The 20738-nt window shown below is 50.5% G+C and overlaps 1 protein-coding gene across 1 annotated transcript in view; it reads left to right on the forward strand.

Annotated features, from left to right (window-relative positions):
• Positions 1 to 18931: 18931 nt before the first annotated feature.
• Positions 18932 to 20738, forward strand: part of LOC145339193 (ras-responsive element-binding protein 1-like) — a 64943-nt gene continuing 63136 nt past the window's right edge. Inside the window, exons 1-2 of the mRNA XM_080183578.1 lie at positions 18932 to 18954; positions 19197 to 19375. Coding sequence (XP_080039704.1) covers positions 18932 to 18954; positions 19197 to 19375 — 202 coding nt within the window. The remainder of the gene's footprint in view (positions 18955 to 19196; positions 19376 to 20738) is intronic.

The following is a 20738-nucleotide window of genomic DNA, read 5'->3' on the forward strand; positions in this document are numbered from 1 at the left end:
TTTATTTTCTGCATATCGCAACCCTTCCTCCTGGGCCATCCGCACCCAGCCAAAACCCATCCTATACCACCCAATGCCATCTCCCCATCATCCTGTACTGTGCAATGCCATTCCCCTCCCTCCACCCTGTACCACCCAATGCCATCTCCCCACCATCCTATACCACCTAATACCATTCCCATGTCCACATCCTATACCACCCAATGCTGTTCCCCTTGCCCCATCCCTCCAACCAGAGAAACAATGTTTGGACTCCCTCCCTACCCCCACCATCTACACACACCTAACATAACAGCTGGTGATTGCTTAGAGGTTTTTAAGTTAATTTAGTAGTGTCACAAGTAGGCTTAAACTAACACTGCAATGATGTTTATGTGAAAATCCCCTGGATTTTCACCTCACCCCCTAATATCATACTACAGTGTATATTGTAATAAGAGTCTGAGTCTCTGAGTTCAGGTTCACACGTTGCATTGAGGAGGTGAGGAATGATCTAATCCTCTTCATTAAAAGCTGTGTTACCCAATCCCAAACTTGCAGAGTATCTAAGGTATTGTCATTAATAATTTTAAGAGAATATATGACCATTTTAAGGGATGGGTGATGACCGTGGGGTCTGATCAACACCTACAATGACAATACGCAGTCCTTGCCTCTCTGCGCTCTTCTGATTGGTTGGTAGGCACAGCCAAGTGCATGAGGAGGTACGTGGCCTGCGCGGAGAAACTGGAGCGTGTGGCGCACACGGGACTGTCGACGGGGACGGGACACTGGGGTGTGTGTAGATGGTGGAGGTAGGGAGGGAGTCTAAATGTTGTTTCTCTGGTTGGAGGGATGGGGCAAGGGGAACGGCATTGGGCCGTATAGGATGTGGGGTGTGGACATGGGAATGGTATTAGGTGGCATAGGATGGTGGGGAGATGGCATTGGGTGTGGAGATGGGAATGTCATTGGGTGGTACAGGGTGGGGGGGGGAGGGGAATGGTATTGCACAGTACAGGATGATGGAGGGATGGCCTTGGGTGATATGGGATGGGCTTGGGCTGGGTACGGATGGCCCAGGAGGAAGGGTTGTGATATGCAGTTGGGATTGGGATGATAGAGGACGCATAACAGGAACGGAATGGGTGTGGTGTGTGGAACAGCTTGGGGAGATAGTACTGTTGCAATAAAGACAGTAATTACAGCACCAATGTTCGTGGCTCTCTGCTAGTAGAGACAGCGCTTGTAGTTAGTTCTTTGTTCAAGAGCCCTCACTTTAGGATTGGGGAAGCAGTTCTTATCTGTTAAACCATCTGTCTTTGACTTTGCACTGACAATGTTAGTAGCCTGTGTTCTAAACATAACTCGCCCCAGGTGTGCGAACGTGCCACTGGGGTCCTTTTGGGCTGTGGTCCTTTTTGAGCTGAGTGAGGGGCTCCCGCAAATACCAGCTAGAAACCTGACATTGTTAAATGTCAGCTGCTGCAGGGCTGAGTTCTCTCCAGCCCCGCCGCTCTCCTCCAGCCCCCGCCAGGCCCCCCCGCCGCTCTCCTCCAGCCCCCGCCAGGCCCCCCCGCCGCTCTCCTCCAGCCCCCACGGGCCCCCCCGCCGCGCCCCTCCAACTCGATATTGTGGCTGATACCGGCCTCCAAACTAGTGAAGAGATTGAAATGCTTCGGTTGGTCTTGGTATCCAGGGCTGAGCAGGGGAAAGAGGGCATGAAGCAGACTCGATGGACCTAATGGCCCAATTCTGCTCTTACTCCTTGCGTCTAAAGGTTACCCAAGATCTTCCTCCACCATCCACTTAATAGCTGGTTCCTCCTGAGGGAGACTGAGGGCTCTGAGGGCGGCACGGGTGGCACAGTGGTTCGCACTGCTGCTTCACAGCCCCAGGGACCCGGGTTCGATTCCTGGCTCGGGTCACTGTCTGTGTGGAGTTTGCACATTCTCCTCGTGTCTGCGTGGGTTTCCTCCGGGTGCTCTGGTTTCCTCCCACAGTCCAAAGATGTGCGGGGTTAGGCTGATTGGCTGTGCTAAATTGCTCCATAGTGTCCAGGGATGTGTAGGTTAGAGCGATTAGTGGGTAAAATATGTAGGGATATGGGGGCAGGGGCCTGGGTGGGATTGGGTGCAGACTCGATGGGCCGAAGGGCCTCTATCTGCATTGTAGCTTCCTATGATTCTGACCCCCCCTCCAGCTCCTCTGTGGGATCACCTCCTGTTAGCCACTATCCAGATTCAGATAGAATAGGGTGAACCCTGCAGTCAAAGCCATTCAGCCCCACCTTTGTTCCTCTACCCAGAAACAGAAACAATGTCTTGCATTTATATAGCGACTTAATTTTTTAAAAAAACTCTTTCACCAGAATGCTATTAAACAAAACCAGATGCCAACAATAACCTGCATTTTTTTTGTTCAGCTTAAATGCTGTCTTTATTAGAACAGAATTCAAAGGGTTAGCGTTGATACGAGGCTGGTCACAAACCCAAATGCAAGCTTATTTTCTGCTTAAACTGGAAATACCTGGTGAATTATGTTCGTGTGGGAAATGCACCTTCCCAGTACAATGTCTAATGCTGCATTAGTACCAGTTCTACAAGCCAGACACCCTCCTTTTGCATTAAACGTGGCATAATTCCATAAGAACCATACAACAGTGCAGTTTTCTGAAGTATCAGAACCCAGCGTTTTCAATGTGTTCAATATTGTGAAGACAAAGCCACGTTTCTCATTAGATACACCCATCCAGGAAAGTCAGGCCGAGTAACACGGGCCTTAGTTTGAAGTTGTTGCAACACCTGCGGGACTATTTCCTTTGTGTTTCTGCTGCATTATTTCAGCACCTTTAACCTGGTGAAATATCCCAAGGTGCTTCACGGGGACATGATGCAACAGAGAAAAGTACGGCACAGGAGCAGGCCCTTTGGCCCTCCAAGCCCAGGCCGGACATGTTGCCCTAGCTAAATTTAAAAAGAGTCTCCTGCCCTCACTCGGTCTATTCCCTCCCTCCCTATTCATGCACCCATCTAGAAGCCTCATCAATGTTGTCAATGCGCCTGGCAGCGTGTTCCAGGCACCCAATACACACCCTGTGTGAAAAATGTCCACTGCGTATCTCCCTTAAACTTTCCCTCTCTCGCCTTGACCTTTTGTCCCCTTTGTAATTGACACTTCCACCCTGGGGAGAAAGCCTCTGACTGTCCATCCTGTCTAACGCCTCTCATCATTTTGTAGACCTCCATCAGGTCTCCCCTCAGCCCCCGTCTTTTCAGTGAGAGCAATCCCAGTTTATTCAACCTCTCCTCACAGCCGACACCCAGGCAACGTCCTGGTGAACCTTCCCTTCAAAGTGTGACACCAAAGCCCGTCAGGAGGTATTGGGTCAGGTGACCAAAAGTTCGGTCAATGGGTAGGTTTTGAGGAGCGTCTTAAAGGAAGGATGAGAGAGAGACAGCGAGAAAGCGAGGCGGAGGGAGAGATACAGGGAGATGTAAGATGAAGGACTTGGGGCCTAGGCAGCTGAAGGCTCAGCCACCCGTTGGTAGAGCGTCTGAAATTGGGGATGCGCAAGAGGCCGGAATTAGAGGAACTTGGAGCTCTCAGAGGGCTTTGGCATCTGTGGAGATAGGGAGGGAAGAGGAACAGGCCTGGGAGGGATTTAAAAATGAGGATGAGAATTTCAAATTTGCCATTTGCGGTCTCCATCCCATGCCCAGTAGGGGCTTGTGTGTGATTCGTTACACTGTTAGCTGACTACCGAAACGTTGCTGTTTGTGGGAGCTTGCTGTGCACAAACTTGGCTGTCGAGACGCCCAAATTACACAGTGACTCCGCTTCAGAAGTACTGAAGAACATAATAACTCGGAGCAGGAGTAGGCCATCTGGCCCCTCGAGCCTGCTCTGCCATTCAATAAGATCATGGCTGATCTTTTCGTAGACTCAGCTCCATTTACCCGCCCGCTCACCATAACCCTTAATTCCTTTACTGTTCAAAAATTTATCTATCCTTGCCTTAAAAAACGTTCAATGAGGTAGCCTCACTGGGCAGGGAATTCCACAGATTCACAATCCTTTGGGTGAAGAAGTTCCTCCTCAACTCAGTCCTAAATCTGCTCCCCCTTATTTTGAGACCATGCCCCCCCTGGTTCTGTTTTCACCCACCAGTGGAAACCACACTCCTGCCTCTATCTTCTCTATTCCCTTCATAATCTTAGATGTTTCTATAAGTCTCCCTTCATCCTTCTGCATTGCAAAGAGTATAGCCCCAGTCTATTCAATCTCTCCTCCATAAAGCCAACCCTCTTCATTGGCTGCAAAGCACCATGGGGCATTTTGAGGTTGTGAAAGGAGGCTACCTAAATGCAAGTTTTTCCCTGCCAGGCTCCGCATCGTAAATCAGTGTTCAGGTAACGTGTAGAGTATTGGTAACATGGGTTTAAACTTTCATGGGCCCTTTGAGTGAAATGCCAGTGAGCCGTGCAGACTAAATGCTCAGGACTGCATTGAGGCCAGTGGGTTTAATTGTTGTACAAGAGAAGGTTCAGGTAGATGAGAGTTTAACTGGAGTTTGTCTGGGAACTTGGAGGATTGGAATGTGCTGGCGAGGTCCAGGCTGTACCTTGGAAGATCCCCACCATTTTAAGAAAGTTTTGCAGTTGCAGCGAGAGTTTGATAGTTGGAGTGTGATGCCTGTGTTCACGTTAGATGCATCTATTAATATATCCACAAAAAATGCATGCCAAGCATGTACGGACCTGCACCCCAGGTAGCGCGCTTCCTTATAGATGCTCACCAGCTTCTAAATGCAGGACACTTTGAAATCATAGAATCCCTACATTGCAAGAGGAGGCCATGTGGTCCTTCCAGTCTGTACCGACCGCAATCCCACCCGAGCCCTATCCCTGTGACACCACGTATTTACCCTCACTAGCCATCCTCCCCTCACACTAAGGGGCAATTTAGCATGGCCAGTCAACCTAACCCGCACTTCTTCGGAGGAAACCCATGCCGACACGGGGAGGACATGCAGACGCCACACAATCACCCGAGGCCAGAATTGAACCCGGCTCCCTGGCACTGTGAGGTGGCTGTTCTAAGCACTGTGCCACCCTCCATTTGCAACTTAAAAGTGTGGAGCAATTCATCAAACGATGGAACAACAATGAATACTTACTGGCTGTGTGTTTTTATTTGATTTGGTTGATTGTCACATGGATTTGGGATACAGTGAAAAGTATTGTTTCTTGCACGCTGTACAGACAAAGCATACTGTTCATAGAGTACATAGGGCAGACGGAAAGCGAGGGTGCAGAATGTAGTGTTACAGTCAGAGCTAGGGTGTAGAGAAAGATCAGCTTAATGCAAGGTAGGTCCATTCAAAACTCTAATGGTAGCAGGGAGGAAGCTGTTCTTGAGTCGGTTGGTCCGTGACCTCAGAATTTTGTATCTTTTTCCTGACGGAAGAAGGTGGAAGAGAGAATGTCTGGGGTGGGTGGGGTCCTTGATTATTCTGGCTGCTTTTCCAAGACAGCGGGAAATGTAGACAGTCAATGGATGGGAAGCTGGTTTGCGTGATGGACTGGGCTACGCTCACAACCCTTTGTAGTTCTTGGGCAGAGTAGGAGCCCATACCAAGCTGTGATACAACCAGAAAGAATGCTTTCTGTGGTGTATCTGTAAAAGTCGGTGAGAATCGTAGCTGACATGCCGAATTTCTTTAGCCTCCTGAGAGACGTTCCTAACTATAGCGTCAGTATGGAGGGACCAGGACAGGCTGTTGGTGATCTGGACACCTCGGAACTTGAAGCTCTCGACTATTTCCACTTCATCCCCGTACATGTCCCCCACTACACTTCCTGAAGTTGGTTTACTGAAGTGGCTATAACAACAGCTTGCATTTATGTAGCCCCTATAACAGAAATCATCCCAAGTTGCTTCAAAGGTACTTTCAAAAGCAAATCTGAGCCGCATAAAGTGATAAGCAAGGTAAGAGGATCAAAAACCTGCTCAAGGAGCCATACATAGAAACAGGACTAGGCCATTTGGCCCTTCAAGCCTGCTCCACCATTCATCAAAGTCAATATTCTGATTCCCCCCACTTCCTCCCATATCCCTTTAGCCCCAAGAGCTATATCTAATTTATTCTTGAAATCACACAATGTTTTAGCCTCAACTACTTTCTGTGGTAGTGAATTCCACCACTGCCTGGGTGAAGAAACTTCTCCTCACCTCAGTCCTAAAATGTTCACCCTCTTATCCTCAAACTATGATGCCTAGTTCTGGACTCCCCTACAATTGGGAACAATCTTGCTGAATCTACCCGGACTAACCCTGTTAGAATTTTACAAGTGTCTATGTGGTCGCCTCTCACACTTCTAAACTCCAGTGACGCTCGGACAAAGTTCATCTGCACTCGAAACGAAGAAAATTACAGCACAGGAACAGGCCCCTCGGCCCTCCAAGCCTACACGTCAAGTCTTTTCTCCTCTTGCAAGTGCTGCCAGACCCGCTGAGATTTTCCAGCATTTTCTCTTTTGGAGCCAGTGGATATAATCGTAACCGACTTAGTCTCTCCTCATATGACGGACCTGCCATCCCAGGAATCAGCCTGGTAAACATAAGAACATAAGAGCATAAGAAATAGGAGCAGGAGTAGGCCATCTAGCCCTTCGAGCCTGCCCCGCCATTCAATAAGATCATGGCTGATCTGTCGTGGCTCAGTTCCACTTTCCCGCCCTCTCTCCATAACCCTTAATCCCCTCTCTTATCAAGAACCCATCAACCCGCTTCTTAAAAATATTTAGCGAGGCAGCCTCCACCACTTCAACGGGCAGAGAATTCCAGAGATTCACCACCCTTTGAGTGAAGAAGTTCCTCCTCAACTCCGTTCTAAACCGCCTCCCCTTTATTTTGAGGCTGTGCCCCCTAGTCCTACTGTCTTTTTTGAGCGGGAGGAGTCTCTCCACCTCTATCCTATCCATCCCGTTCATCATCTTATACGTCTCAATGAGATCTCCCCTCATTCTTCTAAACTCTAACGAGTACAAGCCTAGTTTATTCAGCCTCTCCTCATAGCTCAATCCCCTCAACTCCGGTATCAGCCTAGTAAACCTCCTCTGCACTCCCTCCAGGGCCAAAATATCCTTGCGCAGGTGCGGCGCCCAAAACTGCACACAGTACTCCAGCTGCGGCCTCACCAATGCCCTATACAGCTGCAGCAAGACCTCCCTACTTTTATATTCAATCCCCCTCGCTATGAAGGCCAGCATCCCATTCGCCTTCCTGACCACTTGCCGTAGTCCCTCTTTAGCAAGGACATCCTTCCTCAACGCAGCACATAATGCTCCAGATGTGGCCTCACCAACACCCTGTACAATTCCAGCAAAACATCCCTACTCTATATTCAAATCCTCTCGCTATGAAGGCCAACGTACCATTTGCTTTCTGGACTGCCTGCTGTACCTGCACACTTACTTAACAGCGACTGATGCATGAGGACTCTGAGGTCTTGCTGAGTATCCACCCCTCTGAATTTAAAGGAGGAAGGCGGGAGAGACAGGGTTTAGGGAGGGGGTGTGCGAGGCCCTGGTGGGATTTGAAAAGGAGGTTTGAGCATTTTAAAATCGGAGAAATGGGGGGGGGGGGTGTAATTTCAAACAGGAAGCAATGTAGTTTCAGCGAGGGACGCGTTAACAAATCAATACGTTATTCGTTATGTTGTTCAGCATCCCTCCTCCGATAAAACTGCATACAAAGCGACTTGCCAGGGGCAATGCCACATGAGATCTACTAATCAGCATAATGGGCAGCACAGTGATTAGCACTGATGTCTCACAGCAGCCTTGGGTGACTGATTTGATTTGATTTATTATTGTCACAGGGATTAACGTACAGTGAAAAGTATTGTTTCTTGCACGTGATACAGGCAAAGCATACCGTTCACAGAGAAGGAAATGATACAGTGCAGAATGTAGTGTTACAGTCATAGCTGGGGCGTAGAGAAAGATCAACTTAATGCGAGGTAGGTCCATTCAAAAGTCTTTGACAGCAGCAGGGACGGAGCTGCTCTTGAGTCGGTCGGTACGCGAGCTCAGACGTTTGTGTCTTTTTCCCGACGGAAGAAGTGGAAGAGGGAATGTCCGGGGTGCGTGGGGTCCTTAATTATCCTGGCTGCTTTGCCGAGGCAGCGGGAAGTGTAGACAGAGTCAGTGGATGGGAGGTTGGTTTGCGTGATGAATTGGGCTACATTCACGACCCTTTTGTAGTTCCTTGCGGTCTTGGGCAGAGCAGGAGCCCATACCAAGCTGTGATACAACCAGAAAGAATGCTTTCCGTGGTACATCTGTAAAAGTTGGTGAGAGTCGTAGCTAACATGTCAGATTTCCTCAGTCTTCTGAGAAAGTAAAGGCGTTGGTGGACTTTCTTAACTATAGTGTCAGCATGAGGGTACCATAAGAACATAAGAACATAAGAAATAGGAGCAGGAGTCGGCCATCTAGCCCTTCGAGCCTGCCCCGCCATTCAATAAGATCATGGCTGATCTGTCGTGGCTCAGTTCCACTTTCCCGCCCTCTCCCCATAACCCTTAATCCCTTCTCTTATCAAAAACCCATCAACCCGCTTCTTAAAAATATTTAGCGAGGCAGCCTCCACCACTTCAACGGGCAGAGAATTCCAGAGATTCACCACCCTTTGAGTGAAGAAGTTCCTCCTCAACTCCGTTCTAAACCGCCCCCCCTTTATCTTGAGGCTGTGCCCCCTAGTCCTACTGTCTTTTTTGAGCGGGAAGAGTCTCTCCACCTCTATCCTATCCATCCCATTCATCATCTTATACGTCTCAATGAGATCTCCCCTCATTCTTCTAAACTCTAGCGAGTACAAGCCTAGTTTATTCAGCCTCTCCTCATAGCTCAACCCCCTCAACTCCGGTATCAGCCTAGTAAACCTCCTCTGCACTCCCTCCAAGGCCAAAATATCCTTGCGTAAGTACGGCACCCAAAACTGCACACAGTACTCCAGCTGCGGCCTCACCAATGCCCTATACAGCCGCAGCAAGACCTCCCTACTTTTATATTCAATCCCCCTCGCTATGAAGGCCAGCATCCCATTCGCCTTCCTGACCACCTGCTGCACCTGCAAGCTGGGTTTTTGCGACTCATGCACAAGGACCCCGAGGTCCCTCTGCACCGTCGCCTGCTGCAGGTTTCTGGTGATTTGGATACCTAAAAACTTGAGCTTGTATGTTCTTCCTGTGTCCACGTGGGTTTCCTGTGTGCTCCAGTTTCATTGAATCATAGAATCCCTACAGTGCAGAAGGAGGCCATTCGGCCCGTTGAGTCACAGTCCGAAAGGCATGCTGGTTGGGTGGATTGGCCTTGCTAACTTGCCTCTTAGTGTCCTAAGATGTGTAGGTTGGGGGGAATCGCCGTGGTAAATGCGCAGGGTGACAGGGATAGGGTGGGGGAGAGGGGCTGGGTCAGATGCTCGGTCAGAGAGTCGGTGCAGACGCGATGGGCGGAATGGCTTCCTTCTGCACTGTAGGGATTCTATGATTCATGTACCACCCATGACGCTGCTCCTTAGTGAGTTGGGAAACATTTGTTCCCTCCATCATCCTGGCGTCATTGGAAGTGACTGACATTCTGGGGACACCATCCTTGCTGTGTGTGTCTATTTTACTCTTTGTCTTTTACCCTTTGAATATCCTCTTCTGCTGATATTTTGAATGTATTTGTCTCTTTTCTGCTTGCGTCTCACCTCTCCAGCCTGGGGGTTGGGCAGGTCAAGGAGTATTTCACTGTTTGTGAAGAGCTCTCATCACCCTCAGGAATCGCACAAACCAGGCTTGAGATAATTTTGGTGCTGGGGCATCACTTTACCTTGAAGCTCAGTGTAAAAGCTTAGAAGGCACCAAATTGGATAAACAAAGCAAGAACAGTAGATCAGGCATGACAAAGATGCACGAGGTGTCTGAACTTTTAACAGGAAGTTTGTGCGAAGTGTAATATTTTTAATACGGTGAAATCTGTCACATTTCAGATGTCATTTCTTTTCAACACCAAATACTAGCGAAAGACCTTGCACGGTTTTTTAATTTAAAAAGAGCAAGTTTCCAGGAGATGTGACAATTAAGTAGGTCACCTTGTTTCTCTCAAGGTGCGTGTTTCAATTTAGACCACCCTTGACCTCAGAACGTACCTATTCATGCTGTTTAGACTCTGTAATCCTCAAGCGGTTAAGTGTGGCTCTAATTTTAGAAGCCCGATAATACATTGGGTGGGATCTTTCTGCTCTCACTAACAGTGAGCCCCTGGCAGCAAGCAACGCAAATGGCCATTGACTTCGGCGGGTCTGGAAGGCCCTGCCATTGGCCAATGACGCGCTGCCTCCCCTGCCCGGTTTGTGTACATTGAGGGGAGACGTACAAAGCTACAGCCGGAATTTTCCGACCCGCTGCTGCCAGCGAGGATGGAGAATTGGGCGCCGAGGGAGAAGGAATAGATTGTTATGATGATACGTTCCGGTGTGAAAAGATGGGAGCAGGTGTGGTGCAGTATAAACGCCAGCGCGGATTGGCTGGGCTGAATGGCCTGCATCTGTTCCAGCATGGATTGGCTGGGCCGAATGGCCTATTTCTATTCCTGTGTGAGTAATCTTGCCTCCGACCTTCAGCAAAGTTGGAGAAAGGTCACTAAGACAGAAGTGCTCGATGAAAGCATAAGACAGTTCCCACATTCTGGGGTTGGTCCCCAGTGTATTGATGGCGTTGAGGAGAGTCGGGATAATCAGTGCAAGGCGAGGCTCGTAAAATCCCATCCAGAACCAACAGAGAATTCCGTTCTGCAAACCTCGCTCACCCCAGAATTGGTAAAATTCCAACCAGTGTCACCGGGGCAGCACAGTGGTTAGCACTGCTGCCTCACCGTGCCAGGGACCCGGGTTCACGTCACTATCTGTGTGGACTCGACACATTCTCCCCGTGTCTGTGTGAGTTTCCTCCGGGTGCTCCAGTTTTCTCCCACAGTCCAAAAATGTGTGGGTTAGATGGATTGGCCATGGTAAATGTGTGGGGACGTGTTGGGTGGGCCTGGGTGAGATACTCTTGTCAGAGAGTCGGTGCAGACCCGATGGACCAAATGGCAGTAGGATTTTTCTATGGTTCTGAATTTCCCTGGTGGATTTCTGGGTGGGTATCTTTAGAATCCACAGAAGGAGGCCATTTGGCCCACCAATCACAATCCTACCTCATCCCTGCAACCCCACGCGTTCACCCCGTCAATTCCCCTAACACCAAGGGGCAATGTAGAATGGCCAATCCACCTAACCCACACATCTTTGGACTGTGGGAGGAAACCGGAGCATCTGGAGGAAACCCACGCAGACACGGGGAGAACGTGCCGCCTCTGCACAGACAGTGACGCAAGCTGGGAATCGAACCCGGGTCCCTGGCGCTGTGAGGCAGCAGTTCTAACCACTGTGCCACCCATCTTGTCGAATGTTGATGGCCTCTGGTTACGCTCTTCCCCACATTCGATGTGTGTGTGTCCATTCTCGCAAAACATTTCTGAATTTTAAATATACCTGTTCGGTCCCAATTTGATTTCTCAGAGATCCAGCCTGCCAGCCTTTTGAGTGATTTGATTTGATTTATTATTGTCACGTGTGTTAACATACAGTGAAAAGTATTGTTTCTTGCGCGCTGTACAGACAAAGCATACCGTTCATAGAGAAGGAAAGGGGAGAGTGCAGAATGTAGTGTTACGGTCACAGCTAGGGCGTTGAGAAAGACCAGCTTAATGCGAGGTAGGTCCATTCAGAAGTCTGACGGCAGCAGGGAAGAAGCTGTTCTCGAGTCAGATGGTGACCTCGGACTTTTGTGTCTTTTTCCCCGACGGAAGAAAGTGGAAGAGAGAATGTTCGGGGTGTGTGGGGTCCTTAATTATGCTGGCTGCTTTGCCGAGGCAGCGGGAAGTGTAGTCGGAGTCAGTGGACGGGAGGCTGGTTTGTGTGGTGGTTTGGGCTACATTCACGACTTTTTATAGTTCCTTGCGGTCTTGGGCAGAGCAGGAGCCCGTACCAAGCTGTGATACATCTGGAAAGAATGCTATCGATGGTGCTGTGTTTTATGTGGGTGATATGCCTATCTTCCAGACACTTCCATTGATCTTGATGTGATTTGTCGTTGTCACATGTGTTACTACGCAGGGAATGGTATTGTTTCTTGCGCGCTGAACTGAAGAAGCCGGCATGAACTGGCTTAGGAGTTTTTAAAGTGACCCAGACCAGCCAAATTCGGAGCTGCTGGGGGTTTTACTCTGCGGATGTGATCCACACGGAACTTGCACTGTACAGACTTGTCCTGGTTTTTCTGGTTCTTGGGCCTGGGTCACATGGCTGTTCCAGCCCTGTTGCTGCAGCGGATGAAGCGGATGCAACCTCGCTGACATCCAAGGCAGGCCTGGAAAGGGAGTTGGCACCCCTCCAGTTGTGAAGCAGGGCTGTAAGAGATATTGTACAGGACACTGGTAAGGCCGCACTTGGCATACAGCTCTGGCCACCCCCATTATAGAAAGGATATTATTAAACTGGAAAGAGTGCGGAAAAGATTTGCTAGGATGCTACTGGGACTCGATGCTTTGAGTTATGAGGAGAGGCTGGATAGACTGGGACTTTTTATCCCCTGGAGCGTAGGAGGCAGAGGGGTGATCTTGCAAAGGTCTATAAAGTAATGGGGACCATAGATCAGTTAGATAGCCAACACCTTTTCCCAAAGGTAGTGGAGTCTAAAACTATAGGTTTAAGGTGAGAGGGGGAGAAGTACAAAAGGGTCCAAAAGGGCAATTTTTTTCACACAGAGGGTGGTGAGCGTTTGGAACAAGAGGCAGGTTCAATCTTGTCTTTTAAAAAGCGTTTAGACAGTTACATGGGTAAGATGGGTATAGAGAGATAGGGCCAAATGCGGGCAGTTGGGACCAGATAGTGGTTTGTTTAAAACAAAAAGGATGGCATGGACAGGTTGGGCCGAAGGGCCTGTTTCCATGCTCTTTGACTGTCTATTCAGGCCTTGGCAAGGTCAGCAGCCATGATGTGGAGGTGCCGGCGTTGGACTGGGGCAAACACAGTAAGGAGTCTCACAACACCAGGTTAAAGTCCAGCCAGTTTATTTGATAGTAAACACCACAAGCTTTCGGGGTTTGCCCCTTTTCGATTCACCTGACCAAGGGGCAAACCCCGAAAGCTTGTGAGTTTACTATCACGTAAGTTGGTTAAGCCAGTAAGCCAGGACCCTGCCTTTTCCTGCTCACAATCCATGTACATCTCACCCCAACCCCCCCCGCCCCCGCCAGCCACTCGCCTTTCTAAACAGAACAGATTAATGCGGGCAGGCTCCAATCCCATTCCAATCAATCTGAAGTAAACTCTGTTAAACAACAGTTCTCTCTTAACAAGGTGAGATAACTGCCCTGCAGAGCGTCTCATTTCAGACGTCTGTCTTTCTAAAAGTTGTCTAGCCAGCAAGGGATCAGCCCCATTCTCCTTTCTAAAGATCCGCTAATGGCTGTGGGATCATGTATGGTAATTGTGTCGGAGATAAGACATTTGGAGACAATCTATTTAACAGTTATCTCCTCCTTTATGTGACAAGAAAAGGATTGTGTTGTGCTTTCTAATTTGCTTTGAAAGCATCCTTTCCCTAAGAGCCAGTTTCAGAGTAAGTGTGTTCAGGACTCACAACAGGGAGGCTGAGTCGCAGTTTGAACCTGTTAAAACAAGCCAAAGAGCACTGCGTGTGTGTGTGTGTGTGTGAGTGTGTGGGAGAATGGCATTCTCATCACTCTCCTGTATTTAAACGCCCTGCTTTCAAGGGTGGGGTCAGGCTGGAATCGGCCTGTTTTTTTTTACAGTTTGTGATGGCAGAGATCTGATCTGCAACACAAGCCACTTTTAAACAGCTCTCGCCGCGTTACCTACTTCCACTGATTTACTGTTCCGTATGTCCTGTTTCACAGAATGCCTACGGTGCAGGAAGAGTCTGGTTGGCCAAAGGAATCTGCGCCAGCTCCCTGATAGAGTCTCTTGCCCAACCCCACAAAATCTAGTGGGGTGGCACAGTGGTTAGCGCAGCTACCTCACAGCCCCAAGGACCCCGGTTCGATTCCTAACTCGGGTCGCTGTCTGTGCGGAGCCTGCACGTTCCCCCCCCCATGTCTGCGTGGGTTTTCTCCGGGTGCTCCGGTTTCCTCCCACAGTCCAAAGACGTGCGGGTTAGGGTGCACTGGCCGGGCTAAATTCTCCCTCAGTGTGCCCAAACAGGGGCGCCGGAGTGTGGCGACTAGGAGATTTTCACAGTAACTTCTTTGCAGTGTCAATGTAAGCCTACTTGTAACTAATAAATAAACTTCTAACCTGCCCATCTTTGGGGTGTGTGTGGGAGGAAACCGGAGCACCCGGAGGAAACCCACCCAGACACCGGGAGAAGGTGCAAACTCCACTCAGACGGTGACCCGAGTCAGGAATCGAACCCGGTCCCTGGCACTGCGAGGCAGCGGTGCTAACCACTGTGCCAGGTAAAGTCCAACAGGTTGAAGTCCAACAGAAGTGAGGAAAAGTCTAGTTTAGCCATGACTTTGTGGCACTAGTTGTAAGTAGGCAGTGAAATAAGCATCTGCAACTTGGAACAATCTCCCGAGTATTTTTTTTTTGTTTTAAATTTCGTAAAGGTTGAATGTATTCAAGGCAATTATTTGCCAGACCTTCACCGCTGGTTTATCAGGAAAACTGAGCATCGGATAGGCAGGACAATGGGATAAATTGAGTCCAGGTGCCTCTCCCGAAACCTCCGGCGATTCCTCATCACTCACGGCGACCTGGAGCTTTCCAGTTCGTTGCTTTGTGCTCTTTCTCCAGCGGCTCCCACACACCGGCTGAGTGCGCAGGCAAAGGGGGCTGACTACCAGCTCAGCGGCTCCCACACACTGGCAGCTGAGTAGAGGGATATGGTCCCCGGGAGGGGAGGGGGTTTCTGTTCAGAAGGGCAGCATGGTTGGTGCAGTCTTTTGGGGCTGAAGGGCCTGTTCCTACGCTGTAATTTTTGCGTTCGACATACCTCCAATACCCCACATCCACACCACCCCCCCCCAAGTCAGAGAGAATGAGGGTTAAGAGGGTGTGATGCACATCAAGCTCTGGGATCGACCGTCTATAAGTAAATCAATGAGTGGCTTCAGTGTATCTCCCTCGCTGCTCCTTTTTAATTCTTTCGGGACAATCGCAGATCCCCTCCAATGCAGAAGGAGGCCATTTGGCCCATCGGGTCTGCACCGACCACAATCCCATCCAGGCCCTATTCCCGCAACCACGCACACGTTTACCCCACCGATCCCCCTGACATGAGGGTCAATTTAGCACGGCCAATCCGCCTAACCTGCCCATCTTTGGAGCGCGGGAGGAAATCATCGGAGGCGCCCGGAGGAGACCCCGCGCGGGCGCAGGGAGAACCTGCAGACTCCACGCAGACAGTGGCCCGAGGCCGGATTTGAACCCAGGTCTCTGGCGCTGTGAGGCGGCAGTGCTAACCAGTGTCCCACCGCCTCATGTGTTATGTGCACGATTTGATACCAGGCTCTGATTTGAACCCAAGGAAATCCCACCTCCCTAGCAGCAGAGTTCAAAGTGGGCTTTACGGGGTGAGGAGCTTCCCAAAAGTGTCCCAGACTGAACGCGATTGCCCCAGAGAGACTCGAGGCAGAATCTTTTCTCAGCTCCCGCCTCAGCTGGGGGTAGGTGTTTACTGCTCTGTTTTCTCTGTAGCCTGCACATCTGTCTTTTTATGGAGGAGGCTGTAATGAGCTTCAGTAACTTGTGGTGCCGTGAGGTGTGACCCAGTGTGGCGACTAATAGATAACGCTCGTTTTAATCTGGTGCTGTGCCGAGGGAGAGTTAGCATCCTTTGAACGCAGCTGTGCACTTTCACAGCACACTCGAAAAGCTGCCTCGCTGGGCGGAAGATACTCAGCCTGCTCCCCTCCATCAGGGGCGGACGCCGATGAAAAATCATCAGCCTGAAACAGCAGTTGTTTTTCTCTCTGTACAGACGCTGCCTGACCTGCTGAGTGTTTCCAACGTTCTGTCTCTTAATTACAGACTGTGTGTGTTTTCAAGTTGAGTCCAAGGATGTGCAGGTTGGGTGGATTGGCCGCGTTAAATTGCCCCTTAGTGTCCCAAGATGTGTAGGTTAGGTGGTATTGTCACTGGGCTAGTGATCTAGAAACAAAGGTAATCCTCTGGGGAACCTGTGTTCGAATCCCACCGCTGCATTTGGTGAAATTTTAACTCCAGTAAAAAAAAAAAAATCTGGAATTAAGAAGCTACTGATGGCCGTGAAAACCAGTGCCGATAGTTGGAAAAGTCCATCTGGTTTACTAATGCCCTTTAGGGAAGGAAATCTGCTGACCTTACCCAGTCTGGCTTACACGTGGACTCCAGAGCCACAGCAACGTGGTTGGCTTTTAAATGCCCTTGGGCAATTAGGGATGGGCAATAAATGCTGGTCCAGCCCACAACCCATAAATGAATAAATAAAACAGCAGCAGTTTGACGCGAATATCAGATCCCCACCCCCTCAACGTCTGTGGGATTTTGTTTTTCTGATTCGATTCATCATTGTCACGTGTATTGGTGTAGAGTGAAAAGTATTGCTTCTTGCGCGCTGTAAAGATAAAGCATACCGTTCACGGAGAAGGAAGGGAGAGGGTGCTGAATGTGGTGTTCCAGTCCTAGTTAGGGTGTGGAGAAAGATCAGCTTAATGGTGACCATTCAATCCAATTACAATTTGAGATTAGTGTCCGGGCTCGTGCAGAGGAAGGCCGTTTGTGTGTCCAGCAATCTGCAGTAATTCGATGAGAAAGATAACAGATGTATTAAGATTCAGATCTGATCTGTTTGAATGTTCATCAGCGTACAGCCCTGAATGGCGTGGAACAGTACATTTCATCCCTTATGTAGCAAATTCCTTTGGATTCAACAGTTTTTTAAGTCCCAGGGACAGTGAAATGAAACAGTTGCACGCAAGATCTTACATAAATTATCACATTCTCGGCACTTGCTAAAGCTCTGTAAAACCGGTGAACTATTTTGGAAATGGCTGGTAAAGTTGATTTATTAGTGCCCCAAGTCGGCTTACGTTAACAGTGCAATGAAGTTACCGTGAAAACCCCCCCCCCCGAGCCGCCGCACTCCGGCGCCTGTTCGGGTACACGGAGGGAGCAGCTCAGGACTGTGGAAGGAGAGCGGAGCGTCCAGGGGAAATACCCACGCAGGCACGAGGAGAAGGTGCAGACTCTTGCACAGGCGGGGCCGGGAATCGAACCCGGGTCCCCGGCGCTGTGAGGCAGCAGTGCTAACAGGGTGGAAGGTTCAATTACTAGGAGGCGCAGGTTTCGGGGGCGAGGGACAAGGTTTGAAGGAGATGTACGAGGCCAGTGTTTTACACGGGGCGGGGGTTGGGTTGGTGGGGGGGGGCAGTGGGTGCCTGGAACTCGCTGCCGGGGGAGGTATGGGAGCAGATACGAGAGTGAGTTTTAAGGGGTGCCTGGACAGATACAGGGATAGGATGGGAATGGAGGGATTTGGATCCTGGAAGGGTAGGTGATTTTAGTTCAGTCGGGGGGCAGCATGGTCAGCGCAGGCTTGGCGGGCCGAATGGCCTGTTCCTGTGCTGTAATTTATCCGTTGGTGAGGGAAGCCTGGTAAGCCCTGAGTGAGGGACGCAGGGATGCTGCCGGTACAATTAGGCCACGTGTGTCTACAGTGCCAAATGATGCGATTGTTAACTACTTGTACAACGCAGAAGGAGGCCATTCAGCCCATTGAATCCGTGCCAGCTCTCTGTAGAGCAACCCCGTCACTCCCATTCCCCCACCCGATTCTCGGCCCTCTGTAGGTTTATACCACTCGCGTGCCCGTCCAATGCCTCGTTGTCCCCCGTAACCCTCAACTCCCATCAAGTCATTCATGCAGAAAAGGCCCTTCAGCCCATCGAGTCCGCACTGACAATGTCTACTACTGGAGGCGCGCTGATCCCATTTTCCTGCGCTCGATCCTTGTCGATCGAAGGTCTGTCTAACTCAGCATGGAGGATATCCAAAGACGCAGCCTCCGCTGCTCCCTGGGGGAGGAAATTCCAAACAGCCCCCCCTCCTGAAGGAAGAAATTCACGTGCGTACAGGCTCCCCAGCTCCTTCTGCCCCTGTTGTTTTGAGAAAAAGTCCAGACGAAGAACAGTACAGCGCGATGACAGGCCCTTCGGCCTCTACCAAGCCTGCGCCGATACGCGGTTTCTATCCCTCTGTTAGACTCGTGAACGGGAGGCGATCAGGATAAACCTTGAACGTTGCTAAGGTGCCGGCTTCCACCGCCTCCAGTGGCAGAGCACCCCGTCACCACCCCGCCAGGAGGAGTCAGACAGATTTTTAGTTGGTAATGGGCTGAAGGGTGACGGAGAGAAGGCAGGAAAATGGGGACGAGGAGCACGATCGAAGGGCGGAGCGGACCCGATGGGCCGAATGGCCTAACTCTGCTCCTGGATCTTGTGAACTCGTGAACCCCCTGTGCAAAAAAAAAAGAAAAATTCCCCCGCGTGTCCCCTAAACTTCCCCCTGCACCCCCCCAACCCCCCTCACCTTAAACCTGTGTCCTCTTGTAGTTGACCCTTCCACCCTGGGGGGGTAGGGGGGGTAGGGGAAGAGCCTCTTGACTATCCACCCCTGGCCATGCCGTTCACCGTATTGTAGACCTCCACCAGACCAAGGGCATTACACGCTCGCTATCTTGGCAGGCAGGTTCCTGTGATGCGGAGGAGTGGCCGGGAGGAACGAGAGGAGCATCGCGCCCTTTTTGATACCTAGCTCGTTTTATGAGCCCCAGTAAAATGGCCGGAGAGTCTAAATGGAATCTGTGTTGGAGTCTGGGTCAGTTTTGTACTTTGAGAAGGCCAGCAACATGTTTGTAACCAGTACTTGTAGCTATATTGGGATTGCCATGCCCGACATTTAGAGAACACCCAGTCCATCACGTGACGTCACAACCATCTTAGCCTCTTAGTGAGTAGGATTTGCTCCAGGAATCCTCGTAAGCTCACAGCCCTGTCTCCTCTTATCACTCCATTTCCACAGTTGCGCACTTCTGTTTTGTCACCTTGCTGTTTGCCCAGCCTGCCCGCTCACCCTGCTTTTCCCATCTTGTCTTTCGCAGTGGGGGACAATGGCTCTGAGGAGAAAGGTGGTCTGGGTCAGCCATCTTGTGCCCAACTGACGCCACCGGCTGATGGGAGTGGAAGACAGGAGGACGATGATGCTGAGATTGACCCCAAAGCCCAGGAGGGAAATGAAGGTAGCTGGTAACCCTCGGGGGGGGGGTGGAATGGGAAGGCGAGGTGGTGCGGGGTTGGGGAGGGGGTGGGGAATGAGGAAGGGGGAGGGGATGGGGGTGGAATGGGAAGGTGAGGTGATACAGGGTGGGGGAAGGGGGTGGGAGGAGAGTGGGGATGGGGGATGGGGGATGGGGAGGTGGGTGGGGAAGGGATGTAGGGTGGGAGCTGGGATGTGAGGGGGAGGATGGGCAAGGTGAGGAAATACTTTAGTTCGGCAGCCCATGGCAATGACCGGGGGCTTGTCGCCCTGGGGGCTGCTGGGAGCGGAGAGGGTGAATGATTTGGGAAGGAAAGGAGGTGAGTTTTCAGGGAAATGGGGAGAGTGCTGGGGGCTGGAGTGCTGGTTGGATTACTCTGCAGAGAGCTGGCACGAGTTAGATGGGCTGAACGAGCTCCTTCCGTGCCGTGATGACTCTCTACGTTCCGTTAGGAGACGAGGCCTGGTGGCCTGCACCATCCAGTGTCGCAGTGATCCAGGTTTGAGCCGGGAGCCGGAGAGAGACGAGCGTTATCCAGGCAGGCTGGGATTCCCGGATACAAACACAATCCGGGGACCTCTGCCGGAACAGCAACATCCGGTGAAGGGAAGTGCCAAGTCTGCCTGCGATGCCCTATGCAGTTCAATAGCCACCTCAGCACTCACTCAGGTGGCTCACATGAGGTGATTGGGTGAGGCACTTTGAACTCTGGTGTTAATCAGAATCCTCAGGAGAGGTGGGGGAGTGAATAAACTGGAAAGCTGTTTACTTATTTATTGACACTTGAATAGAAGCATAAATACTTCAGATGCAAGAAACCTTAAACTTTCAAACCCTCCAGCACTGACGCACAGTGGCAGCAGTTTGTACCATCTACAAGATGCACTGCAGCAACTCGCCAAGGCTCCTTAGGCAGCACCTTCCAAACTCACAATCACTACCATCTAGAAGGGCAAGGGCAACAGATACAGGGTAGCACGGTGACACAGTGGCTAGCACTGTCAGTGTGGGGTCTGCATGTTCCCCCCATGTCTGCATGGGTTTCCCCTGGGCGCTCCTGTTTCCTCCCACAGCCCGAAAGACGTACCGGTTAGACGCGTAACTTCTCCCTCACTGTACCCAAACAAGCGCCAGAGTGTGGCGACTAGGGGATTTTTCACAGTAACTTCATTGCAGTGTTAAGCCTACTTGCCACACTAATAAATCAACTTGTACTGAAAAATAAATTAAACCTGGAAACACCCCCCCCTGCAAGTTCCCCTTCCAAATCACTCACCATCCTCACTCGGAAACAAATGGGCCGTTCTTTCACTGGCTCAAAATCCTGGAACTCCCTCCCTAACAG

The sequence above is a fragment of the Carcharhinus amblyrhynchos genome, unplaced genomic scaffold (assembly GCF_965287045.1).
Source record: "Carcharhinus amblyrhynchos unplaced genomic scaffold, sCarAmb.v2.hapA chromosome_336, whole genome shotgun sequence".
In the NCBI taxonomy this organism is placed as follows: Eukaryota; Metazoa; Chordata; class Chondrichthyes; order Carcharhiniformes; family Carcharhinidae; genus Carcharhinus; species Carcharhinus amblyrhynchos.